Raw genomic sequence first — 27,513 nt, forward strand, 5'->3', positions numbered from 1 at the left:
TCCTCGCCATGTTTCCTGCCGTTGCCCCAAACAAACATGGAGTCGGCGGGTGAGGAAAGAGAACACGTGCCTGGTCGATCAGCTGACCTGGAGGAGAGTCATGTGACGCGAGTGCGAACGGAGCCCCGGGTGTGGGTGATAGAGGGAGCGTCGCAGGTAATGAACACCGAAGAGGTTGGTTGGAGGGGAAGGAGAGCGGCGGTGTGGATAAGGACTCGATGGGCTGAACGGTCTCATGCATTGAAACATTATAAAGAGATCCAGAAAGCTGGGAAGGTTTGTGGAGTGGAGCGAACGGATGAAGAGGAATGGGACAGAGAAGGAACAGTGGGCGAGGGACTGTGTTTTGGCTTTAGTGAGGTTTTCTTTACCGTGGTGGTCACTGTAAACAAAGTTTAGGAGCCCGCAACCTTGTGCCTGATCTCCAGGTTCATTAACTGCTGACGAGGTGTAAAGGTCGCTGTTCTCTCCAAAGGGCTGTCAAAATGGTAATGGAGTGAACTGCAGAGAATTACAGAGCAATTACGGAGTTTATTTGGCCCCTGAACTATTATTATTGTAGGGTTAAACCTAAAGGAGACAATTCTCCAAAAGGAGTATTCAAAGAATCAAGATTATTGTGGAGTGGACGCTTCAAAAGGTGCAATCCTGGGCAGTGCTGTTGGTGTGATGTTCTCTATGACTTGGGAACAGCTGCTTCCCCTCTGCCATCGTGGGGGGGCGGGGGTGGTGTTCAATCTCATTGAAACTTATCAAATATTGAAAGGCATAGATAGAGTGGATGTGGAGAGGATGTTTCCAATAGTGGGGGAATCTAGGGCCAGAGGGCACAGCCTCAGAATAGAAGGGTGTCCCTTTAGAACAGAGATGAGGGGGAATTTCTTCAGCAAGAGGTGGTGAATCTGTGGAATCCATTGCCTCAGGTGGATGTGGAGACCAAGCCATTGGGTATATTTAAAGCAGAGGTTGACAAGTTCTCGATTAGGCAGGATGTCAAAGTTTACGGGAAGAAGGTGGGGAATGGGGTTGAGAGGGATAATAAATCAGCCATGATGGAATGGTGGAGCAGACTCGATGGGCCGAATGGCCTAATTCTGCTCCTGTTTCTTATGGACTTGTCTGATTTCTGTTCCTGAACTCTACCTCACTATTTTGCTATCTTTTTTGCACTATATATTTAATTTTTCATATCTGACTGTTTCTTGCTGTTGCAGAACCACAAATTCCATGAAATATGTCAGTGATAATAAACCTGATTTTGATTCAAGTCAGGCAGCATCTGTGGAGGGGGGATGTAGAGTTGACGCTTCGGGCCGAGACCCGAGACTGGAAAGGCGGTGGGGAGAAGCCAGATTAAGAAGTTGGGGCGAGGGGAAGAGGTACAAGCTGGCAGGTGGGAGGTGATAGGTGGGAAAGGTAAAGGGCTGGAGAAAAGGAATCTGATGGGAGGGGAGAGTGGACTGTCGGAGAAAGGGAAGGAGGAGGGGCATTTCCAAGTTAGGGGTGTGTGACTTGGATGCTCAGTAAATGCACTGGGGGAAGAATTGAAATTTGGGTGTGAAGCGGTTTATTTCTGCACCAGTATGGTAAACCTTTCTGACTGTCTCGCCCTGTTCCCCTCATGACGGTTCCTAACAGCTGAAATATTTCCCGTAGGGTATTGTGTCTCCCTGCGACAATGCCGTCCAATAAGTCAGTCTCGGATGCTCCCATTACCCAGTTCAAGAACTGCTACATTCTGAAGGATCACAAGTTACAGAGGTGAGTGGGCTGGAGTCCCCCAGACTTCACTGACATTGTGGGGCAGCTTGTACAGAAACCCGTACAAAAGGCTGGGCGAGGTCAGCGTCAGGCAGTGCCTGCGCAGGCGAATAAACAGTCAACGGTTTGGGCTGAGACCCCTCATCAGGACTGGAAAGGAAAGGGGAAGAAGCCACAATAGAGTGGACGGGGAGGGGTGGGAGTACAAGGTGGCAGGTGAGGGGGGAAGGGAGAATGGACTGGGAGGGGAGAGATGTGGCCAGGTGAGGAGGGAAGGGGTGGGTGGGGAAGGGGGAATGGAGTAAGGAGCTGGGAGGGGAGAGATGTGGCCAGGTGAGGGGGGAAGGGGTGGGTGGGGAAGGGGGAATGGAGTAAGGAGCTGGGAGGGGAGAGATGTGGCCAGGTGAGGGGGGAAGGGGTGGGTGGGGAAGGGGGAATGGAGTAAGGAGCTGGGAGGGGAGAGATGTGGCCAGGTGAGGGGGGAAGGGGTGGGTGGGGGAGGGGATAGATGGAAGGGGTAAAGGGCTGATGAAGAAAGAATTTGTTTGGAGAGATTTTATCTGTCTTTACCCCCCAGCTTCTATTTCATCCACCCACCTTCCCCCTCACCTGGTCTCACCTATCACCTTCTAGCTGGTCTCCTTTTCCTCCCCCTCCTCCCTATTCTGGCTTGGGTTCTTTCCAGCCCTGATGAGGGGTCTCGGCCTGAAATGTCGACTCCTCATTCATTTCCATAGATGCTGCCTGACCTGCTGAGTTCCTCCAGCATTTTGTGTGTGTTGCTTTAAGTTTGAAAGTACGTTTATTATCAGAATATGCATGCAGTGTACGACCCTGAGACTCGTCTTCCCACAGACAGCCACGAAACAAACCGAGCCAACCTGTTCAAAGAAAAACATCGAACATCAGCCCCCACTTTCCCCACATAAAAACCAAATCAGGCAAATGGCAACAAAACACAATGAGTTTAAAACACAAAATCAAAAGGCATATTTCAGTTCAGTTCAGCTCAGTGTTCATTATCTGTAGGCTGCCACAATTTTAAAATTGCCCAAAAGTAGTAACAAAAAAGTATATCCAGAACTAGAGCACATCATAAACCTGAATTGGAGTCCAAATCTACAATACGCATCGGTTAAACCTTGCTCAGGCCCCATCCGCTGACAGCATCGAGGGAGAGAGAGATCACTGAAATGCAAGGAGCTTGGGACCTGCGAGCGGGAAGCTGCCACACAGAGACATCTTCCCCAGCGGCGAGGAGCTGGTAGGCGGCACTAAACACTCGATTGCCCTCTGCACTCACCTCGATTATTTCAGTCTTCCTCCGTGTTTTAATCAGTGAGATTGGTGAGAGTTGGTTGTAGGACTGTCAGAGACAGCAAAGTGCCAGATCAGCTGATCGGCTGGAAATCACAGCGACAGCACCTGCAGAACCTCTTGTGTTTATGAATGTAGAGAAATCCGCTGTGTGTATGAGCTGTCCTGGTCCTTCCATACGGACTCAGTGATTAAAGAGCATCAACCACACTGTACGTATGTTGTCGGCATTCCGAGAAGGTTTGGCTGTAGAAACTATCCTGGTGGGTTGCACCTCGGCCTGGGATGGAAACTGTTCTGCACGAGACAGATGTACTGTGGAGAGTTTCCTAACTGGCTGCAGCATCGCTGCCTGGGATGGGACGACTGCACAGGATCGGAATAAGCTGCAAAGACTTGTAAACTTAGTCAGCTCCATCATGGGCACGAGGCTCCATAGTATCCAGAACATCTTCGAGGACCAACGCCTCAGAAAGGCAGACTCCATCATTAAGGGGCCCCATCACCCAGGACATGCCCTCATTTGATTGTTACTGTCAGGAAAGAGGTACGGGAGCCTGAAGGCACGCACACAACGATTCAGCAACAGCTTCTTCCCCTCTGCCATCCGATTTCTGAATGGACATTGAACCCATGAACATTACCTCACTGCTTTTCAAACTTCCACTGATGCCCCACCTCCCCCTGTACCCCATCTGTTATTTATTTTTATACACACATTCTTTCTCTCTCTCCTTTTTCTCCCTCCGTCCCTCCACTATACCCCTTACCCATCCTCTGGGTTTTCCCCCCCTCCCCCTTTTCCTTCTCCTGAGGCCTCCTGCCCATGATCCTCTCGTATCCCCTTTTGCCTATCACCTGTCCAGCTCTCGGCTCTATCCCTCCCCCTCCTGGCTTCTCCGATCATTTTGGATCTCCCCCTCCCCCTTTCAAATCCCTTACTCACTCTTCCTTCAGTTAGTCCTGACGAAGGGTCTCGGCCTGAAACGTCGACTGTACCTCTTCCTATAGATGCTGCCTGGCCTGCTGCGTTCACCAGCAACTTTGATGTGTGTTGCTTGAATTTCCAGCATCTGCAGAATTCCTCATGTTTGCGTCACTATTTCTTTTATCTCTTTATACACTATTTGTTGAATTTAACTTAATGTATATATTTAATGCTTTTAGTTTGTTATTATGTATTGCACTGTACTGCTGCCAAGTAACAACAAATTTCACAAGATATGGACAGGAAAGGAATGGAGGGTTATGGGCTGAGTGCAGGTCGGTGGGACCAGGATAGGGTAAGAGTTCAGCACGGACTAGAAGGGCCGAGATGGCCTGTTTCCGTGCTGTAATTGTTATATGGTTATATTCCGGTGATGTTAAAGCTGATGAACCAGCAGGGGACAGTAAACAGCTCGGTCTGCCACAGGCTCATCGCTTCCCGCCATCCAGGCGGTCACCGTGGCGAGTTGTTTCGTGACGCCTGTCACTCTGGCCTTTCCTTCCCCATGGAGTCTGCTCCACCATTCCATCGTGGCTGATTTTTATCCCTGATTTTCCTGCCTTCTCGCTGTAACCTTTGACACCCTGACTAATCGAGAACTTACCAACCCTCACCTTAAATATATCCAATGACTTGGCCTCCACAGCTGCCTGTGGCAATGAATTCCACAGATCCATCATCCTCTGGCTAAAGAAATTGCTCTTCATCTCTGTTCTAAATGGACATCGCTTAATCCTGAAGCTGTGCCCTCTGGTCCTGAACTCATCCACGATAGGAAACATTTTCTCCACATCTATCTGTCCAGCCCTTTCAATATTCGATAGATTTCAATGAGATCCCCCCTCACCCTTCTGAACTTCAGTTGGTACAGACCCAGATTCATCAAACACTTCTCATATGTTAAAGCTTCGATTGCTGGGATCATTTTCGTGAACCTCCTCTGTTCCCTCCCCAAAGCCAGCACATCTTTTAAATAAGGGGCCCAGAACTCCAAACGTCTGACCAATGCCCAATAAAGCCTCAGCTTTACATTCTTCAGCTCCCAGTGTCTGTGCTAACTGACACCAATCTGACTAACCCTATCTGCCTGCAATTGGTCCATTCCCTGTCTGTTCTGTGTAAATGCCTCTTTAAACAGTCTTGCTGTCGTGAGCCCTGCTCTGCTTGTGTCTGTTCAAAGGGAGGACCTATGGGTCCGAGAGGGGAAGATCCTTAACCCGGAGAAGTTGTTCTTCGATGAGAAGGGGTTTGCCGATGTCCAGGTTGACTGTAAGGGCAGTATCGTTGCCCCGGGATTCATTGACACACAGATTAATGGTGAGTATGTGGTTCGACCCCCGTGTTCCGGTTTCCTCCGCACTCCCCACTGCGCAAAGCGTCTGCTCTCTGTCTGACGGCACGGCGATTTATAGAACAGTACAGTATAGTCCCCTCAGCCCACCCTGTTGTGTCAACTTTTTAACCTTCTCTAAGATCAATGCAACCCTTCCCTCTGACTCACCCCTCCATTTTCCATCATCCACTGTGCCTAAGAGTCTGTAAAATGACCCTGATGTATCTGGCTCGACCAAACCCCCAGCAGGGCTTTGCACGCTCCCACCACTCTCTGTGTAAAAGAAAATCTTTCCTCTGTCATCCCCCTATACGTTCCTCCAATCACCTTAACATTGTACCTTCTGATGATAGCCATTTCTGCCCTGCGAAGAAGCCTCTTATCATCTTCTACACCTCTATCAGGTCGACTGTCATCCTCTTTCAGTCCAAATGGAAAAGACCATAAAACAAAGGAGCAGAAGTCAGCCATTCGGCCCATCGAGTCTGCTCCACCATTTTATCATGAGCTGATCCATTCTCCCATTTAGTCCCACTCCCCCGCCTTCTCACCATAACCTTTGATGCCCTGGCTACTCAGATACCTATCAATCTCTGTCTTAAATACACCCAATGACTTGGCCTCCACTGCTGCCCGTGGCAACAAATTCCATAGATTCACCACCCTGTGGCTAAAAAAATTTCTTTGCATTTCTGTTCTGAATGGGCGCCCTGCGATCTTTAAGTCATGCCCTCTCGTACTAGACTCCCCCATCATGGGAAACAATTTTGCCACATCCACTCTGTCCATGCCTTTCTTCATGAAAAGTCCTGACTCACTCACCCGATCCTCATAAGACACGCTCTCTAACCCAGGCAGCACCCTGGTGAATCTCCTCTGCAGCCTCTCTAAAGCTTCCACATCCTTCCTATAATGAGGCGACCAGAACTGAACACAATATTCCAAGTGTGGTCCAATCAGCGCTTTAATTTAACTCTTCCCTTGCTGCAGCTTGCACAGCTGTCCGTGAAGGGGGAGGGGCTTGGGTGGGGGGGGCGGTATTTGTTGGCTGTGGAGTTCGCACACCTGTCTGTGAAGGGAGGGGAGTCGTGGGGGGAATGTGGTGTTTGTAGGCTGTGGAGCTTTCTGCCGGCATCATTGGTGTCTGTTCCAGGCGGTTACGGGTTCGATTTCTCCTCGGCCTCGGCCAACATGAAGCAGGGTGTCTCCTCCGTCGCCAAGAGGCTGCTGTCCACAGGAGTGACCTCCTTCTGCCCCACCATCATCACCTCTCCCCCTTCCGTGTATCACCAGGTGAGCGGCCCACTGCCTAGCCTACTGGGAGGGAAGGTGTAGCACACAGGTTAGCAATAGGCTATTGCATTGACAGTGATCCGGGCTCTGTTCCCGCCGCCATCTGTAAGCAGTTTGTACGTTCTCCGTGTGACCACGTGGGTTTCCTCCCACAGTCCACGGGCATTGATCATGTCGGGTGCAATTGGGTAGCGTGGGCTGGAATGGCCTATTCATGCTGAAACTAAATCAACGTAGAATAAATGACCGAGACCGGTGGCTTGATAGGGAGGGGACTGTAGAGTGGGGAGGGGCAAGGGAAAGATTGGGGGAGGGGAGGGCCAGAGTTGGAGGGGGTGCAGGGCGAGGAGACGAGTACGAGGAGCAGCCACAGAGGGAGTGATTGTGGGTGGGGAGTGGGCGGGGGTCTTGGAGGTTGTGAATTGTGTTGGAGGTGTGGCAGGGGGCCAATGTATCTCCAGCAGAGTGTTGCTGGAAACCGGATGTGGATCAATAATCCGATCGAACTCAGCTGTTTTGTGAAACTGAATTTGTCTACCCCCTTGCAGGTGATTCCTCAGATCGAGGTGCAGGAGGGAGGACCGGGTGGAGCGGGGGTTCTCGGTGAGTGGCCTGGGTCACTGAGGATTACTCCACCCTGACCACTCCAGCTCTGGACAGAGTGGGGGAATTGGGCGGGGGGGGCAGGGGATTGGCTGAGATGGGGGGAGGGAGGGGAGGGGAGGGGATTGGGCAAGAGGTAGAGGAGAAGGGCAGGGGATTGGCTGAGGAGGGGGAGGGAGGGGAAGAGCAGGGGATTGGGCAAGAGGTAGAGGAGAAGGGCAGGGGATTGGCTGAGATGGGGGGAGGGAGGGGAGGGGATTGGGCAAGAGGTAGAGGAGAAGGGCAGGGGATTGGCTGAGGAGGGGGAGGGAGGGGAAGAGCAGGGGATTGGCTGAGGAGGGGGAGGGAGGGGAAGAGCAGGGGATTGGGCAAGAGGTAGAGGAGAAGGGCAGGGGATTGGCTGAGATGGGGGAGGGAGGGGAGGGGATTGGGCAAGAGGTAGAGGAGAAGGGCAGGGGATTGGCTGAGGAGGGGGAGGGAGGGGAAGAGCAGGGGATTGGCTGAGGAGGGGGAGGGAGGGGAGGGGATTGGCTGAGGAGGGGGAGGGAGGGCAGGGGGATTGGGCAAGAGGTAGAGGAGAAGGGGGGAAGAGCAGGGGATTGGCTAAGAAGGGGGAGGGCAGAGGGTTGGGCGAGGCGGGGGATTGGGTAAAGTTGCATAATTAACATAATTAACTCAGTTCGCTGTGTGTTTTGATGTACATGTGATAAATCTGAAGAAAACGATTTTCAACCCAGAACTGTAACAGTTTAATTCCCACGGACAGCACTCAACCCTCCTCTAGCACCTCCAGCACTTCGTGAATTGCCCCTAGACACAAGATATTCTGCACCATTAATCTGCCGGCCATGACGCTCGGGACTTGGGCTGTGTTATTTTTGGTGACTGATTTCCTGCTGTTGTCCTTGTGCTCTGTGTGATGTCTGTGCTGTGTTTCACACCTTGGTCCTGGAGGAAAGATGTTCCATTTGGCTGTATACTCACAAATGACAATTAAACTTGAACTTGAGATGCTGGAAATCCAGAGGAACTCACTCAAAATGCTGGAGGAACTCAGCAGCTCAGGCAGCATCCATGGAAAAGAATAAACAGTCGACGTTTCGGGCCGAGATGCTTCATCGGGACTTGTTCCGAAATGCTTATCCACAGACGCTGCCTGACCTGCTGAGTTCCTCCAGCATTTTGTGTGTGGTGTTTGTCCCTGCCACAGGAAAGTTTGCTCAAACACCTGGTCCCGTCTGTATTGGTCTACCCAGGGCTGCACCTGGAGGGGCCGTTCATCAGCCGGGAGAAGAAGGGAGCCCACCCTGAGAACCACCTGCGGACGTTTGAGAAACAAGGTTTCCAGGACCTGCTGGACACCTTTGGCTCGCTGGACAACGCTGTCATCGTCACCCTGGCGCCCGAGCTGCAGCGCAGTGCCGAGGTGATCGAGGAGCTGGTCAGCCGAGGGATCCGGCTCTCGCTGGGTAAGGGTCTCGCCCGGCCGAAGAGCAGAGGGTGAGGGGGTGATGGGGAACCATTGCGAGCTTACAGCAGGTCAGGGTGGGGTCATACCGTCTCTTCACCCCCCCCCTTCCAGGAGCAGCTTCACGCCATTCGGCCCATTGAGTCTGCTCTACCTTTCGATCCTGGCTGATCTGTTTCCCCTTCCTCCCCCCCCCCACCCCAGTGACCCTCTGACACACCCTGTCCGGGCACCTTCCACCCCCCCCCCACTGACCCTCTAACACACCCTGTCCGGGCACCTTCCACCCCCCACTGACCCTCTAACACTCCCTGTCCGGGCACCTTCCACCCCACTGACCCTCTGACACACCCTGTCCGGGCACCTTTTACCCCACTGACCCTCTGACACTCCCTGTCCAGGCACCTTCCACCCCACTGACCCTCTGACACACCCTGTCCGGGCACCTTCCACCCCCCACTGACCCTCTAACACACCCTGTCCGGCCACCTTCCACCCCACTGACCCTCTGACACACCCTGTCCGGGCACCTTCCACCCCCCCATTGACCCTCTAACACACCCTGTCCAGGCACCTTCCACCCCACTGACCCTCTGACACACCCTGTCCGGGCACCTTCCACCCCCCACTGACCCTCTAACACACCCTGTCCGGCCACCTTCCACCCCACTGACCCTCTAACACTCCCTGTCCGGGCACCTTCCACCCCACTGACCCTCTAACACACCCTGTCCGGGCACCTTCCACCCCACTGACCCTCTGACACACCCTGTCCGGGCACCTTCCACCCCCCCCCCACTGACCCTCTAACACACCCTGTCCGGGCACCTTCCACCCCCCACTGACCCTCTAACACTCCCTGTCCGGGCACCTTCCACCCCACTGACCCTCTAACACACCCTGTCCGGGCACCTTCCACCCCACTGACCCTCTGACACACCCTGTCCGGGCACCTTCCACCCCACTGACCCTCTGACACACCCTGTCCGGGCACCTTTTACTCCACTGACCCTCTGACACACCCTGTCCGGGCACCTTCCACCCCACTGACCCTCTGACACACCCTGTCCGGGCACCTTCCACCCCACTGACCCTCTGACACACCCTGTCCGGGCACCTTCCACCCCCCACTGACCCTCTGACACACCCTGTCCGGGCACCTTCCACCCCACTGACCCTCTGACACACCCTGTCCGGGCACCTTCCACCCCACTGACCCTCTGACACACCCTGTCCGGGCACCATCCACCCCACTGACCCTCTGACACACCCTGTCCGGGCACCTTTTACTCCACTGACCCTCTGACACTCCCTGTCAGGGCACCTTCCACCCCACTGACCCTCTGACACACCCTGTCCGGGCACCTTCCACCCCACTGACCCTCTGACACACCCTGTCCGGGCACCTTTTACTCCACTGACCCTCTGACACTCCCTGTCAGGGCACCTTCCACCCCACTGACCCTCTGACACACCCTGTCCAGGCACCTTCCACCCCACTGACCCTCTGACATACCCTGTCCGGGCACCTTCCACCCCCCACTGACCCTCTAACACACCCTGTCCGGCCACCTTCCACCCCACTGACCCTCTGACACACCCTGTCCGGGCACCTTCCACCCCCCATTGACCCTCTAACACACCCTGTCCAGGCACCTTCCACCCCACTGACCCTCTGACACACCCTGTCCGGGCACCTTCCACCCCACTGACCCTCTGACACACCCTGTCCGGGCACCTTCCACCCCCCATTGAGCCTCTAACACACCCTGTCCGGCCACCTTCCACCCCACTGACCCTCTGACACTCCCTGTCCGGGCACCTTCCACCCCACTGACCCTCTGACACACCCTGTCCGGCCACCTTCCACCCCACTGACCCTCTGACACACCCTGTCCGGGCACCTTCCACCCCCCCACTGACCCTCTAACACACCCTGTCTGGGCACCTTCCACCCCACTGACCCTCTGACACACCCTGTCCGGGCACCTTCCACCCCCCATTGACCCTCTAACACACCCTGTCTGGGCACCTTCCACCCCACTGACCCTCTAACACACCCTGTCTGGGCACACCACCTCACTATTCGTCTTTTGCACTATATTGTAACTTGTAGTAAACCGTGCCTCGCATTGAGCTGTTTTTACAGAAACAAATTTCATGATGTGCAGTCTGTCAGTGTATGATCTCTCATTCTGTCTAGTCCAACAAAATCTCTCCCCAGTGCAAATCGATGTTAATCCACAGTTATACAGCAGGTATGAACACAGAGTTTCTGCAGATGCTGGAAATCCAGAACAACACACACTGAATGCTGGAGAACTCAGCAGGTCAGGCAGCGTCCATGGAAAGAAATAAACAGTTGTTTCAGGCCAAAACCCTTCTTCAGTAGTGGAAGGGAAGTGGAGGGAAGAAGCCAGGATGGGAAGGTGGGGTGAAAGGTGAGGGTGAGGCGAGGACGTAAGAGGGGAATGGAAAACAGAGAAAGGGTAGGGGGAGAACTTACTGGGTGTCAGGGATACACAAAAAGCTGGAGGATCTCACCAGGTCAGGCAGCATCTATGGAGAGGGAAAAACCAGTCAACATTTTGGGCCAAGATCCTTCTTCCCTTTATTACCAATAAAGCCACCTTTTGATAACAACTGTGTTTACTGAAATACTCAGGTAACAATCTTGTTTCAGGAGTAAACTGATTATCCATAGGTCTAAAAGCAAATGCACCTTTCCATTGCCACAATAGGTGGACGTTATAACATAATTGGTGAAATTCCTGAAATGTGTGATCCCTGCACATTCCAGCAATGGCTTCTGTGCTTTGTCCGCGGTTCCCTATTACTACGCTAGCACGATCCACATCCTGATTTCCTCAAAGTTCTACAGAAATTTATTATCAAACCACGTAGACTGAACCGTCAGAGTTCGAGGTAAATTTATTATCGAAGTGCGTCACCCTGAGATACATTTTCTTGTGGTGACTCACAGTAAGTACAACAAACACAATAGAATTGTTGGAAAACTGCGTGCAGGAGGGACAGAAAACCGATGTGCAAAAGACAATCTGTGAAATTATAAAGGAAAAACACAATAGTAATAAATAAAAAAGCAATAAGTATCAGAACGTGAGCTGAAAAGTGAGTCTGTATATCTCCATATACTACTTTGAGATTGATGTCCTTGCAGATATTTACAGGAAAATAAAGAAATACAATAGGATTTGTGAAGAACTACATAACAAAGACTGCCAAGCAGCCAAAGTACAAAAGAGGACAAATCATGCCAAATTTAAATGTTAAAATAAGTAAATAAATATTACTGAGAGCAGGTTAGAATGTGAATACTAACAGGAAATTCTGCTGATGGTGGAAATCCAGAGCATATCTCTCCCTCCCTCTCTCCCTCCCTCCCCCTCCCCCTCTCCCTCCCTCTCCCTCTCCCTCCCTCCCCCTCCCCCTCCCCCTCCCTCTCCCCCTCCCCCTCTCCCTCTCCCTCTCCCTCCCCCTCTCCCCCTCTCTCTCCCCCTCTCCCCCTCTCCCTCACACACACACACACACACACACACACACACACACACACACAGGAACTCAGCAGGTCAGGCAGTATCAATTGAAATAAATAAACAGTCAATGTTTTGGGCAAAGATCTTTCAGCGGGACTGGGAAGGAAAGGGGGAAGAAGTCAGAATAAGGTGGGGGGAAGGGTTCAAGCTGGAAGGTGATAGGTTTCTGTTTACTAATATTCATCGTCACCATTGTGTGCCGTGTCATTTGACATCATCATCAAGTGCGTATGGAATGCGCGATTGTGATCTTCCCAGGACCATCACTGTTCTTGGTAAATTTTCCTACAGAGCTGGTTTGCCGTTGCCTTCTCCTGGGCAGTGTCTTTACAAGACGGGTGAGCCCAGCCATTGTCAATACTCTTCAGAGATTGTCTGCCTGGTATCAGTGGTCACATAACCAGGACTTGTGATCTGCGCCGGCTGCTCATTCACCCATTAGTCTTCACTGTCCTCTCCCTCCAACACACCCCCTTCCCCATCCCTGACCTCGACCCCTCTCTTGACCCTGAGGATTTGGAGGGGTGCTCTGGGGTCCTTCCCTGTGGTTGGAGTGGGAGCAGGGAGAGGAGGTATTTTCCCTTCTGAAGCCCATCGCCCCTACTGGGGCCTCGGCCGCCAACTGCAGCTGGCCGAAGCCCTCTGTCCCGGGCCAGTCTTCCAGCTGTAGCCCATCGACGAAGATCCTTCCTCCCGGGGACGAGGTCTTTGGAGCTTCTGTTGGTGTCTCTGTCGCTCTGGGTTTTTACAGGATGGGGTCACTCGTTCCATACCCAACCCTCCACCCTCAGCCGGGATTGGGACTCTTGGTGGAGTTGAGGGGAGGTTTGGGACTGTGTTTAAACGTTGCTCTTTCTTGATGGCAGGACACTCGGTGGCAGACCTGTCCCAGGCTGAGGCGGCCGTCTCACACGGAGCCACCTTCATCACCCACCTCTTCAACGCCATGTTGCCCGTGAGTCTGTCGAGCAGGGGCAGTTAGGTTGGAAGGAGAGTTGTGGAAACGGGCAACATAGTTGTGGGGGATAAGAAGGGAAAGAGAGTTGTGGGGAACACAGTCCCGAGCGAGGCGCTGGACGAGAGCCCTCCCTGGTTGAGGAGGATCTGGGAGGGTTCATGCCTCGGAACCTGACCTTGCTCTGCTGTGTGCAAGTCAACAGCCATGTTTCCTGCTTGCCAATAGTGAGGCCACATGGGGACCCATGAAATGGGCTGTGGGAGGAGCTTTTCCTGGGAACTACTGGGGGGCAGTAGACAATGCCCTCTCCCTCCCTCTCAGCCCCCTCGCTCTCCCCAATCCCCCCTCCCTCACTCTCCCCAATCCCCCCTCCCCCTCGCTCTCCCCAATCCCCCCTCCCCCTCGCTCTCCCCAATCCCCCCTCCCCCTCGCTCTCCCCAATCCCCCCTCCCCCTCGCTCTCCCCAATCCCCCCTCCCCCTCGCTCTCCCCAATCCCCCCTCCCCCTCGCTCTCCCCAATCCCCCCTCCCCCTCGCTCTCCCCAATCCCCCCTCCCCTCGCTCTCCCCAATCCCCCCTCCCCTCGCTCTCCCCAATCCCCCCTCCCCTCGCTCTCCCCAATCCCCCCTCCCCTCCCTCTCCCCAATCCCCCCTCCCCCTCGCTCTCCCCAATCCCCCCTCCCCCTCGCTCTCCCCAATCCCCCCTCCCCCTCGCTCTCCCCAATCCCCCCTCCCCCCCTCGCTCCCCCCTCCCCTCGCTCTCCCCAATCCCCCCTCCCCTCGCTCTCCCCAATCCCCCCTCCCCTCGCTCTCCCCAATCCCCCCTCCCCTCGCTCTCCCCAATCCCCCCTCCCCTCGCTCTCCCCAATCCCCCCTCCCCTCGCTCTCCCCAATCCCCCCTCCCCTCGCTCTCCCCAATCCCCCCTCCCTCACTCTCCCCAATCCCCCCTCGCTCTCCCCAATCCCCCCCCTCGCTCTCCCCAATCCCCCCTCCCCCTCGCTCTCCCCAATCCCCCCTCCCCTCGCTCTCCCCAATCCCCCCTCCCCCTCGCTCTCCCCAATCCCCCCTCCCCCTCGCTCTCCCCAATCCCCCCTCCCCTCGCTCTCCCCAATCCCCCCTCCCCTCGCTCTCCCCAATCCCCCCTCCCCTCGCTCTCCCCAATCCCCCTCCCCCTGCTCTCCCCAATCCCCCCTCCCCTGCTCTCCCCAATCCCCCCTCCCCTGCTCTCCCCAATCCCCCCTCCCCCTCGCTCTCCCCAATCCCCCTCCCCCTCGCTCTCCCCAATCCCCCCTCCCCTCGCTCTCCCCAATCCCCCCTCCCCTCGCTCTCCCCAATCCCCCCTCCCCCTCGCTCTCCCCAATCCCCCCTCCCCCTCGCTCTCCCCAATCCCCCCTCCCCCTCGCTCTCCCCAATCCCCCCTCCCCCTCGCTCTCCCCAATCCCCCCTCCCCTCGCTCTCCCCAATCCCCCCTCCCCTCGCTCTCTCCCCCCTCCCCACCTTGCTGTCTCCCCGCTTCCCCCCTCGCTCCGGCCCCGCTTCCCCCCTCGCTCCGGCCCCGCGCCCCCCCTCGCTCTCTCCCCACTCCCCCCTCGCTCTCTCCCCGCTCCCCCTGCCCCTGGGTTGCTGTTCTCTGCTCCACTCTCAGGCCTCTGTCTCTCGCTCCTGCAGTTCCACCATCGGGACCCTGGTATCGTGGGGCTGCTCACCAGCGACCAGATCCCGGCCAATCGCCGCGTCTTCTACGGAATGATCGCTGACGGGATCCACACCAACCCGGCAGCCCTCAGGATCGCACACAGGGCCCACCCCCGAGGTAATCTACCGCAGACGGTCACCGCCTGGCTCCTGCGGGCACTCTCCAGCCGCACACACACCCCCTCGTAACCCTGGCCCATCTACCCATATCAGACCCCTACCCCTCCCCTGGCCCCTCCTCCCACAGACTGGCCCCAAATCCCACCCTCTCTCCATGTATCCCTTCCCTTGACCCCCTACCCTCCAACATCCACGCCATCAATCCCCTCTCCATTCCCCCCCCCCCACCGCCGAGGCCGGCCTGTGGAAGGGTCCCCTCCCACCCTGCCGCTTCTCCCCGGCAGGTCTGGTGCTGGTGACGGACGCCATCATGGCCATGGGCCTGCCGTCAGGGCAACACAGCCTGGGTCAGCAGGACATCGTCATCGAGGGACTGCACGCCTACGTGGCAGGTGAGGGGGTGTCACTCGGTGGGGGGGGCTGTAGGGAGTGTCACTCTGTATGGGGGGTCGGTACTGAGGGAGAGTCACTCTGTATGGGGGGGTCAGTACTGAGGGAGAGTCACTCTGTATGGGGGGGTCTACTGAGGGAGAGTCGCTCTGTATGGGGAGGTCTGTACTGAGGGAGAGTCACTCTGTGGGGGGGGCTCTGTAGGGGGGGTCTGTACTGAGTGAGAGTCACTGTGTGGGGGGGTCGGTACTGAGGGAGAGTCACTCTGTGTGGGGGGGTCTGTACTAAGGGAGAGTCGCTCTGTATGGGAGGGTCTGTACTGAGGGAGAGTCACTCTGGGGGGGGCTCTGTAGGGGGGAGTCAGTACTGAGGGAGAGTCACTCTGTGTGGGGGAGGTCTGTACTGAGGGAGAGTCACTCTGTGGGGGGGGCTCTGTAGGGGGGGTCAGTACTGAGGGAGAGTCACTCTGTGGGGGGGTCTGTACTGAGGGAGAGTCACTCTGTGTGGGGGGGTCTGTACTGAGGGAGAGTCACTCTGTGTGGGGGGGTCAGTACTGAGGGAGAGTCGCTCTGTGTAGCGGGGTCTGTACTGAGGGAGAGTCGCTCTGTGTGGGGGGGTCTGTACTGAGGGAGAGTCACTCTGTGTGGGGGGGTCTGTACTGAGGGAGAGTCACTCTGTGTGGGGGGGGTCGGTACTGAGGGAGAGTCACTCTGTGGGGGGGTCTGTACTGAGGGAGAGTCGTTCTGTATGGGGGGGTCGGTACTGAGGGAGAGTCGCTCTGTATGGGGGGGTCAGTACTGAGGGAGAGTCGCTCTGTATGGGGGGGTCTGTACTGACAGTGTCACTGTGTGAAGAACAACGAGGATGGAGGAACGTTTAGGAGAGAGCTGGCTTATCTTTGGCAGAGGACTGCAGCAGTTCTCTTCTGTTTTGCTGAATTTTGTTGAATCTGCTCGGCCATGGGCAGCAACAGAGGCCAGTGGTTTGCCAAGGCTCGTGCCTGCAAACCTTACTGGGAGCTGGGACGGATTTCTCCGGCTGTTAACGTCGGTGAGCCCTCTCCCAGCTGGAGCGCTCAACCCGGGACGACCGGACAAAGGGCTTTGCGGAGAATCTTTGATTTTCACTCAGAGTAACCCAGCTCCGCACACAGAAATCTCCTCTGGAGTTTCATCGTGCAGACTCCCTGCCTGTCTGGAGTTTCATCGCGCAGACTCCCTGCCTGTCTGGAGTTTCATCGCGCAGACTCCCTGCCTGTCTGGAGTTTCATCGCGCAGACTCCCTGCCTGTCTGGAGTTTCATCGCGCAGACTCCCTGCCTGTCTGGAGTTTCATCGCGCAGACTCCCTGTCTGGAGGAGACTCCGATCCTGTCTCTCTTGGAACTGCTGCGTGAAAGACTGATAAGTGTAATGGCTGAGTCTGAGTTCTGACTCTATGGGGCTTTAACGTGCCGGGTGCCGCCCCAGTATGGCCGGGTCTAGTTCCTGCACAGGAGCCGTGGCCTCTGGTGAATGAACTCGTGTAGAGCCTTTCAGACTGATAACTCTTTAAAGATAAAAGTTGGGGTGCAGTGCGGTACCGTGGGACCCCTGAGTGCCGAGGAGATGTTATCTCTCATGGCTGTGTCTGTGGGTGGGGGTAAGGGTGTATTGGGATCAGTAAGATGCACCAAAAGTTCCTTTTCTACCTGTGCTCCGCTAAGAGAGGTGCCCCTGCCCTGAATTGGGGCATAAATGTGGAAGGGGTCTTTGATAGACCCCTTAACCCTCTATAACGTGCACCTTCACCTCCAGCTCCATTTCAACAACTGGTTGCTGGATGATGGCCATTCAGGGTCTTGCTGTGGCTGCTCTGGGAAGCCTGGAGGGGAGAGCAGAGGGGTTTCCTCTCCCTGAGGTTCTGGTGGGACGTGGGCAAAGATCACATCCGACTCTCTTGCAAGGAATACGCGTGAGGTTCGACCAAGAAGCGGGTATCCCGGGTCGAGCAGCTTGACCTGAAGTTCCAGCTGACCCCCGACCCCAGCCCAGGGGGGATCCGTGCCTTTGACAGAAGTACCAGGGGAGGAAGGAGGTGCTGCGGGATCCTGGGGTGCTTTCATGAGGTCAAGAGGGAAGCTGGGTTGAACAGGAGGAGGTGATATAGCCAAGGGGACAGATGTACGATATGTGAGTGGGGTGGGGAGGAGTTGAGGGTACAGGGTATGAGTGGGTGTGGGTGGGGGCAAGGTGTGGAGGGAATGAGTGGCCATGCAGACAAGGGTTGTGGTCAGCTGACCGTGACCCCCGACCCCAGTCAGTGAAATGACCCCTGACCTCTGTCCCCTGACTCCTGCAGGGACCCGGACGCTGTGTGGGAGCATCGCCACGATGGACATGTGCGTGCGGCATCTGCGACAGGCGGCAGGTGAGCTGGTTCTGTGGCGGGGAGGGAGGGAGGGGATGTACCGCAGACGGCACTCTGACGGGTTGTGTCACCGTCTGCTATGGAGGGGTTTCTGCCCGGCATCGGAACAGGAACAAGCTGCAGAAAGTTGTAAACTCAGTCCGCTCCATCATGGGCACCAGCCTCCCCGGCATCCAGGACCCCTTCAAAGGGCAAGGCCTCAGGAAAGGAGGCATCCATCAGTAAGCACCCTGATCACCCAGGACATGATCACTTCTCATTCCTACCATCAGGGTGGAGATACAGGAGCCTGAAGACACACACTCAATGTTTCAGGAACAGCTTCTTCCTCTCTGCCATCATAACATCTCCTAAGTTACAGAGAAAGGTTGAACAAGTTGGGTCTTTATTCTTTGGAGCGTAGAAGGTTGAGGGGAGACTTGATAGAGGTGTTTAAAATTATGAGGGGGATTGATAGAGTTGACATGGTTAGACTTTTTCTGTTGAGAGTGGGGAAGATTCAAACAAGAGGGCATGGGTTGAGAGTTAAAGGGCAAAAATTTAGGGGTAACATGAGGGGGAACTTCTTTACTCAGAGAGTGGTAGCTGTGCAGAACGAGCTTCCAGCAGAAGTGGTTGGGGCAGGTTCGATGTTGTCGTTTAAAGTTAAATTGGATAGATATATGGACAGGAAAGGAATGGAGGGTTATGGGCTGAGTGCAGGTCGGTGGGACTAGGTGAGAGTAAGAGTTGGGCACGGACTAGGAGGGCCGAGATGGCCTGTTTCCGTGCTGTCATTGTTATATGGTTATATTATATGGTTATTTCTGAATGGGCAATGAATCCACATACACTACCTCAATATTTTTTGCCCTCTTTTGCACTACTTATTTAATTGAAATGTATGTGTATATATTTCTTATTGTAATTTATAGTTTTTTTAAGGTATTGTATTATAGTGCTGCTGCAAAACAACAAATTTTGCGAGGTAAGCCACCGGTTCTGATTTGCAGTGAGTCAACTTGGCTGCAGTGCCAGGCCTCCTCCACCAGAGGGCGCCCTGGGCCCAGATTCAGCAAGGGGCTTTGGGCAGTGTCCCGTCTCTCCGTGGACCCGGAGGTAGATGGTTCAAATCCTGGCCCTCTCCTGATGGCCTGTCTTCTGCACTGCCGGGGGCCACCAAACTTTCAGTGGGGACGTTACACCAGTTTCCAGCTGTACCCTGTCGGTCGTGAGGAGGTGGTGCTGGGAAATGTTTGTCAAATTAGAGAAACTGTCCACTGACAAGGCTGTCTCTGTGAGATCTTGCTGTGCACAGGTGGATTGGCATATCACTGCGTGGGTCTGCACTTTCCTGGGCTCAACACGTTAGAAGAGCCCAGAGCAAAGCTCAGAGTAAATGTATTATCGAAGTCAGTGTATGTCACCGTATGCAACTCCGAGATTCATTGTTTTTGCGGGCATTCACAGGGAAAAAATACAAAACAGAGAAACTATCCATAACCAGACAAACAAGCAATGTGCAAAAGAAAACAGACTGCGCATAAAAAGCATAATGCAGGGAGCATGAACTGTAAATAAAAAGTGAGTCTGCAGGTTGTGGAGTTGAGCTGAGTGAAGTTTATCCCGTGTGGTTCAGGAGCCTGATGGTTGAGAGGTGATGACTTCCTGAACCTGGTGCTGTGGGTCATGAGGATCCTTTACCTTCTTCCTGATGGCAGCAGTGAGAAGGGATAGTGGTGGGGGAGGGGGTCCTTGATGATGGATGCTGCTTTCCTGTGACAGTGTTCCCTGTAGACGTGATCAGTCGTGGGGAGGGTTTTGCCTGTGATGGACTGTACTTTATCCACCACTTTCTGTAGCCGTTTTCATCGGTGTTTCCATACCAGGCCATGATGCAACCCAACCAGCCGGGATTCTCTCCGCTGTGCGTCTGTACAAGTCTGTCAAAGTTTTCTGGTGTCGTGCCTCAGGAGTCTGGTCTCACCAGGCGGAGAGCACTGTCCACGTACATCCTGAGAAGCATACGGGGAGGGAGGGATCTTCTGCGAATCTTTCCCTCTTTCTCCAGGTGCAACAGTGACTTCGACCTCGGCAGCTGGGAGATGTGGCTTCAAATGGCACGGAGAGAACGTACAGACTCCTTACCGACAGCAGCGGGAAATGAACCCGGGTCAGTGGGACTGTAGCAGCATCACAGCAACCACCGGGCGACCGAGATATCCAGCTTGTCAGCTGCACCTTGGTTATGGAACGAGGGTTGTCCTTCCCCCTCCCAGACACTGTCGTCTGTCTCCCCCTCCCCCCCAGACACTGTCGTCTCCGTCTCCCCTCCCCCCCAGACACTGTCGTCTCCATCTCCCCATCCCCTCCCAGACACTGTCGTCTCCGTCTCCCCTCCCCCTCCCAGACACTGTCGTCTCCGCCTCCCCTCCCCCTCCCAGACACTGTCGTCTCCGTCTCCCCTCCCCCTCCCAGACACTGTCGTCTCCGTCTCCCCTCCCCCTCCGACACTGTCGTCTCCGTCTCCCCATCCCCTCCCAGACACTGTTGTCTCCGTCTCCCCTCCCCCTCCCAGACACTGTCATCTCCGTCTCCCCTCCCCCTCCGACACTGTCGTCTCCGTCTCCCCATCCCCTCCCAGACACTGTCGTCTCCGTCTCCGTCTCCCCTTCCCTCCCAGACACTGTCGTCTCCGTCTCCCCTTCCCTCCCAGACACTGTCGTCTCCTCTCCCCTCCCCTCCCAGACACTGTCGTCTCCGTCTCCCCTTCCCTCCCAGACACTGTCGTCTCCCCTCCCCCTCCCAGACACTGTCGTCTCCGTCTCCCCATCCCCTCCCAGACACTGTCGTCTCCGTCTCCCCATCCCCTCCCAGACACTGTCGTCTCCGTCTCCCCCTCCCCCACTCACAGACACTGTCGTCTCTGTCTCCCCATCCCCTCCCAGACACTGTCGTCTCTGTCTCCCCATCCCCTCCCAGACACTGTCGTCTCCGTCTCCCCATCCCCTCCCAGACACTGTCGTCTCCGTCTCCCATCCCCGACACTGTCGTCTCCGTCTCCCCTCCCCTCCCAGACACTGTCGTCTCCGTCTCCCCCATCCCCTCCCAGACACTGTCGTCTCCGTCTCCCCCATCCCCTCCCAGACACTGTCGTCTCCGTCTCCCCATCCCCTCCCAGACGCTGCTGATCTCTGTCCCTTGGGGATAAATCCCCTGTGGCAATACTGCCTGCCTGTGGGGACAAGACAGAGACAGCTCGCTAATTTCACAACATACAGTTGTGATATTAAACCTGATTCTGATGTGGACGTCCCTACCCATTCAGATCGTGAGTACACCTCACTCTTTAGGTAATATTAACAATGTTGGAATATTATAAGGAAATAATTTAGCATTACCTAAATTTATCTCATCCGGTTGTGGACCTGAAAGTTCTAGAAGTGGGCAGGGTAAAACTGAACTTGGAGTTGGTGATAGGTGGACAGTGCCCAGCCCGGCTGATGGAGGAGCAGGGGTGGGCAATGGGTCTCGCAGCCCCAGAGCTACAGGAACGCCCAGACTTCATCCTCAGGAGATGAGGAGCTGACAAGATGGGTTACACCCGGGGACATTCCGAAAGTGCCCGGGACTGGCAAGCTGCTGTCAGCGGCCGGTGCCCCAGTGGGGGTGATGTGCGTCAGATGATAGGTGGTCGGTTCCCACTGCTGGCTGTAAGGAGTTTGCACGACTTCCCGTGACTGCGCGGGTTTCCTCCGGGTGCTCCGGTTTCCTCCCGTAGTCCAAAAACATCTGGGCTGGCAGGTTAACTGACTGCTATAAAATTGTCCTTCTTGTGTAACCCCCCATTTTTCTGCCATCCACGTGCATATCTAATGCCCCGGCATTAAACTGGCTCATCTCTCTCTGCAGTGAGGTCTGTGATCCCTCCCCTACCGGGGGAGTCGCTTTTCGGGTTGAAGAGGCTTCTCTCGGATTAGGGAAATGTTCGGTGGCGCGACTGGACTTGTGGGAAGACAGCGAGGTCTCTGTTTCTCAGAAGCATGGGAGGGAAAGGTTAGATTGACCTTAAAGGGTCAGCACAACGATGTGGGCCGAAGGGCCTGTACTGTGCTGTGGCGTTCCGTGTTCGGGTCCTGGAATTGCGGGGCACTCGGATCGTGAGTGCGGGGGTGTGAGAGCGAGGCCGTCGGACCGTCGAGATGTTCCTCTGTACTGAGTTGACTCTGCCCTCCCTGCAGGCTGCTCGGCAGAGGCAGCTCTGGAGGCCGCTTCACTGCACCCTGCCCAGCTCCTGGGGATCGAGGACAGGAAGGGGACGCTGGACTACGGCTCCGACGCAGGTGAGAGAGCAGAACCCATCCCAGAGACGGTGGGGGGGCAGGGGAGGGGGGCAGACCAGAGCGAGCCCTCTCGGTTTCGGGCTCGCTGAAGGCAGACAGATACCAGATGTTGCCTGGAGGGAGTGTTGGAGAAAGCTGACAAGTACAGCCTCAGAGTAGAGGGACGTCCATTTAAAACAGGGATGAGGAGAAATGACTTCAGCCAGAATCTGTGGAGGTCATAGCGACACACAACTGTGGAGGTAGATTTAAAAAAAAGGTTGTTAGGCTGTTTATTAGCCAGGGCGTCAAAGATTATGGGGAGAAGACAGGAGAATGGGTTGAGACAGATAATAAATCAGCCATGATGGAATAGCAGAGCAGACTCGATGGGCTGAATGGCCTTATTCTGCTCCGGTGTCTTGTGGTTTGATGGACTCTGGGGTCACCGGTGCGGTGTCCGCAAGGCCAAAGCAACAGGGAGGGAGGGAGGGAGTCAGCGGTAAAACCAAGCCGCTGGAGCACAGTAGTGAGGCAGCAAGACAACGCCAGGGATTAGGGTTCCGTTCCTGACACTGTCACTGTCTGTGGGGCGTTTGCACGCTCTCCCCATGACCGTGTGGGTTTCCTCCGGGGGCTCTGGTTTCCTCCCACACGCCGAAGACATAGGGGTTAGGGTTAGGGTTAGTAAGTCGTGGGCGTGCTCTTTGGGCAATCGAGCTGTGGTGATGTGACGTGGTGGCCTGACCCCAGCCCATCCGCACACTGTGTGGGTCGTTTCCACAAACAACACGTTCCACTGAGTTTCAATGTGGTGATGTGCTGGTGACAGACAAAGCAAGTATAATCTACTCACCGTTGTGTTGTGTCGGGGAGGGGTAACAGTTCACATCACCGTTGTGTTGTGTGGGGGGGGATTCGTGATTAAAATTCACCCCTGTTTTCTTGGTTGTGAAGTTGAGTTCTCTGTACTGACAATTGACCAACACCTGGAGTTTACCCGTGTCTGGTCTTTATTGGACTGTGGGGGTCAGGACCTCGGGAATTTTTGGACCCTTATTTGCCCCTACTCTCTACTGCCATCCTCACCCTCTTTCCCACCCCTTCCCCTCACACCCCCACACCCCCACCCTTTTCCATTCATTTTCCGCACCCTCACACACCCACGACCCCAACCTCTTCCTCAATCCCCACCCTCTCCTCTCACTGCCTCCTTAACCTCCCTCACACTCGGCCCCCCGAGGGGACGTTGGGATTGTTTTCTAATATTGGGGCTTTGTCATGTTTTGGTGAAACCTCACCCTCGTGAATTCCCCACCTCGTCTCACTCACACTTGTCTAGGTTTAACATCCACCAACATTAATTACTGCTGTGTCTTCCAGAAGTTAGGTTTAATTAGAAGTGTTGATCTGAAATTAATTGGCCTGTGAGAGGTGTCCACTGAGGGCTGGAATCAAAGGCCAACAAGAACTGAGGCTGCATTAATTTCCCAGCCCTCTGAACCCCAGTCTGTCTGGTGCCCTCCAACCTCCCCCGAACCCTGAACTGCTCTTAGCCACAGTCAGCTCCTGAAAGGGTGTCAGCCCAAACCTTTGACTGTTTACTCCCCTGCACAGATACTGGCGTGGTGAGGTGGAGATATGGCGATACATCTCTACCAAAGGAAGCGTAAGGGGCTCCTTCCCTCCGCTAGCCTGCAGGTCACCCTTGGGCAAGGTGTAGCCCCCGATCAGGGTCACGTGAAGCCATGGGAGCAGGTGGTGGATGGTCGTACGAGCAGCCGGTGCAGATCACGAGTCCTGGTTATGTGCCACCAGGCAGACAATCTCTGAAGAGTGTTGATAATGGCTGGGGTAACCCGTTTTGTAAAGACGCTGCCCAGAAGAAGGGAATGGCAAACCACTTCTGGAGAAAAATTTGCCAAGGCCAGTCATGGTCATGGAAAGACCATGATAACCCGTCATACGACTCAGCACATAATGATGATGATGTCATACGACTCAGCACATAATGATGATGATGTCATACAACTCAGCACATAATAATGATGTCATACATACAACAGCACGTAATAATATACGACACAGCACATGATGTCATACAACATAATGCTGAGTTTCTCCAGCGTTCAACTCAGCATGTACAACTCAGCACATAATAATGATGTCATACATACAACAGCACGTAATAATATACGACACAGCACATGATGTCATACAACATAATGCTGAGTTTCTCCAGCGTTTTGTGTGTGTTGCTGAGCTGTTTTCTGACAGTCAGAATGAAGTGCTCTCTGATGCCTTGCTGAAGCCCTTTCCTGGTTCACCCAGGAGGTTCATGAGATATCACTTGTACACTGAAACACGCAGTGAAAGGCTTAGTTTACAGTAACTAACACTGGCCAAGGATGTGCTGGGGGCCAACAACTTACTAACCCTAATCCGTACACAACCCGTGGGAGTCAGCCCCCACAACGTACAAACTCCTACAGACATACTGTTCACACAGATGAGATCATTACGCAGTGCCCTGAGGTAGAACAAGGTAAAACAGTAACAATGCAGGATAAAGAGTCACAGTTACAGAGAGAGTGCAGTGCAGGCAGACAGTGTAAGATCATAATGAGGCAGATTGTCAGGTCAATAGTCTATCTTACCCTCTCGGAGCTCTGTTCAAGAGTCTGATAACAGTGGAGTAGAAGCTGTCCTTGTCGTTTTTTCAGGCTTTTGTATCTTCTGTCTGATGGGAGAGGGGAGAAAGGGAGGACATCGGGGTGGCTGGGTTTTGATTATTCTGATGGGAGAGGGGAGAAGGGAGGACATCAGGGTGGCTGGGTTTTGATTATTCTGATGGGAGAGGGGAGAAGGGAGGACACCGGGGTGGCTGGGTTTTGATTATTCTGTCTGACGGGAGAGGGGAGAAGGGAGGACATCGGGGTGACTGGGTTTTGATTATTCTGTCTGATGGGAGAGGGGAGAAGGAAGGACATCGGGGTGGCTGGGTTTTGATTATTCTGTCTGACGGGAGAGGGGAGAAGGGAGGACATCGGGGTGACTGGGTTTTGATTATTCTGTCTGACGGGAGAGGGGAGGACATCGGGGTGGCTGGGTTTTGATTATTCTGACGGGAGAGGGGAGAAGGGAGGACATCGGGGTGGCTGGGTTTTGATTATTCTGACGGGTTTCTGTGATTTGCTCTGCAGTTTCTCAGGGTCACATTCAGCAGAGTTATTTTATGCATCCAGACCAATGCTGAATTTCTTTAGCCTCCTGAGGAAGCAGGATGCATTGCTAAGCTTTCTTGGCCGTGAGATCATCGTGGTTGGTTTGATTAATGGTTTAATTAGCTTGGCATGGCATCGTGGGCCAAAGGGCGATAGATGGAGGGAAAGCCTTAAAGGAACATGGGCCAAATTCAGGCAAGTGGGTCTAGTTTATGCCCCGATGAAGAGTCTCGGCCCGAAACGTCGAGTATTTATCCCGCTCCATAGGTACTGCCTGACTTGCTGCGTTCCTCCAGCACTGTAAAGACAGCCTCTGGCACACTGGCCTTCATAAATCAATGTACTGAGTACAGGAGACGGGATGTTATGTTGAAGTTTTATAAGAAGTTGGTGAGGCCTAATTTGGAGTATTGTGCGCAGTTTTGGTCACCTACCTACAGCAAAGATGTAAATATAATTGAACAAGTTCAGAGAAAATTTACAAGGATGTTGGCAGACCTCGAGGACCTGAGTTATAGGGAAAGGTTGAATAGGGTTAGGACTCGATTTCCCGGAATGCTCGAGGTATACAAAATTATAGAACGAGGGGTATCGATTCTGCTCTGTAGTGCCCTACGACTCGACCTGCAGAATCTCGTGTTTATGGGTTAGCATGGCTGCGTTGGGCTGATGGGTCTGTTTCCATGCTGATTATTCCCTGACTAGGGGCGAGTGGGCAGCAAGGGGTTAAAACTGCTGCTGGTTTCTTTTCCAGACCTGGTTCTGCTGGACGAGCAGCTAAACGTGCAGGCCACGTACATCGCGGGAGATTTGGTGTGGGAAGGCCGTGGGCCCGCCGGGAGAGCGGGAGACCAGGAGGCCAATACGCCTGTGTTGTAACGCAGAGAAGCGACTGGTTCACAGCGGGCAGGTGCTGGGCTGGCACCGTGCGGTCTGCAGAGGAGACAGGCCTGCTCCCTGGGTGGGACTTCGGAATGTGCTGAACTTTTGGGATAAAATTCCCTGCATCTGGTGGCGTTCCAGCCTGTTGTGTACTGGACCTGGAGACAAGACTGGTCCAAGCCTCCCCACAGGTCATCTGTCTGGGGTTTGGTTCGAACCGGGTCATCTGCCTGGGGCCTAGTTTAAACCGGGTCATCTGCGTGGGATTTAGTTCGACTGTGGCAGCAGGGGTCAGGATCACCCCCACCCTAAAGGGACACAGATTTCTCCCCATCCCATCCGGGACAACCTGACCTGTCTGAGACCCACCCAGAAAGCCAGCTACCAGGACAGTGACTGTTTGTGCACGGGGGGGGGGGGGGATTTGTTTTTAATCCAACTGGACTGAAATCTTTTGCTCCATTAAAGGTGAAATTATATAACATTTGGGGTGTAGTGTGGGTGAGTGGGGGTAGTGCGTGGATACACGAGAGACCCCATGGGTGTGTGCATGCCCACGGGAGATGTTCCTGGCTCCTTTCACACTTCCATGCGAGCCCTCAGAGAGAGAGAGAGAGAGACACACAAACTCACTCTCTCCCCCTCCCCCTCTCCCACACATTGACCGTGTGTGGCCAGCCGCTCGGTCATCCTCCCTGCTTCCCCAGCCGCTCTCCACATCACCTGGTACAGATGAACATCTGGAGCCCCACCAGATGTGCAGAAGCATCCTCTCCCCGCGCCCCCCCCCATGTGTGGTGACTCTGCATCTCTCAGCCCCAGCTGATTCAAGTTCAAGATTATTGTCATCTGCCTGTAGATAAATACAACCAAAGGAAACAGCATTCCTCCAGAACATGGTGCACCGCAAAACGTGTACCACACACAGCAGATAAACTCAAATATTACCACAGGTTTAAGGCATCCGTTAGTCCTGCGAGACCATGGATCTGCACCTGGAAAGTCTTCACTCTCCAGGGCGCAGGCCTGGGCAAGGTTGTATGGAAGATCGGCAGTTGCCCATGCTGCAAGTCTCCCCTCTCCACGACACCAATGTTGTCCAAGAGAAGGGCATTAGGACCCATACAGCTTGACACCGGTGTCGTCGTGGAATAATGTGTGATTAAGTGCCTTGCTCAAGGACAAAACACGATGCCTCGGCTGGGGCTTGAACTCA

The 27,513-nt window shown here is 54.5% G+C and overlaps 1 protein-coding gene across 4 annotated transcripts; it reads left to right on the forward strand.

The window, feature by feature from the left end:
• Positions 1–34: 34 nt before the first annotated feature.
• amdhd2 (amidohydrolase domain containing 2) lies at positions 35–26,712 on the forward strand. Of its 4 annotated transcripts, none has more exons than XM_063059431.1 (13): positions 35–156; positions 1,657–1,761; positions 5,247–5,383; positions 6,553–6,692; positions 7,241–7,295; positions 8,552–8,764; positions 13,187–13,275; positions 14,947–15,091; positions 15,378–15,485; positions 17,822–17,890; positions 19,941–20,042; positions 22,111–22,212; positions 26,170–26,711. In XM_063059431.1, the coding sequence occupies exons 2-13, from the start codon at positions 1,679–1,681 to the stop codon at positions 26,292–26,294; spliced, it is 1,368 nt and encodes a 455-aa protein (XP_062915501.1). In that variant the 5' UTR covers positions 35–156; positions 1,657–1,678; the 3' UTR covers positions 26,295–26,711. The 4 variants fall into 4 exon arrangements, with proteins under 4 accessions (XP_062915501.1, XP_062915504.1, XP_062915503.1 ...); XM_063059433.1 differs by having other exon boundaries at positions 107–174; positions 26,170–26,712; XM_063059432.1 differs by lacking the exon at positions 35–156 and adding an exon at positions 182–276 and having other exon boundaries at positions 26,170–26,712.
• The last annotated feature ends 801 nt before the right edge of the window (positions 26,713–27,513 follow it).

This window comes from Mobula hypostoma, chromosome 9, assembly GCF_963921235.1.
Source record: "Mobula hypostoma chromosome 9, sMobHyp1.1, whole genome shotgun sequence".
Lineage (NCBI taxonomy): Eukaryota > Metazoa > Chordata > Chondrichthyes > Myliobatiformes > Myliobatidae > Mobula > Mobula hypostoma.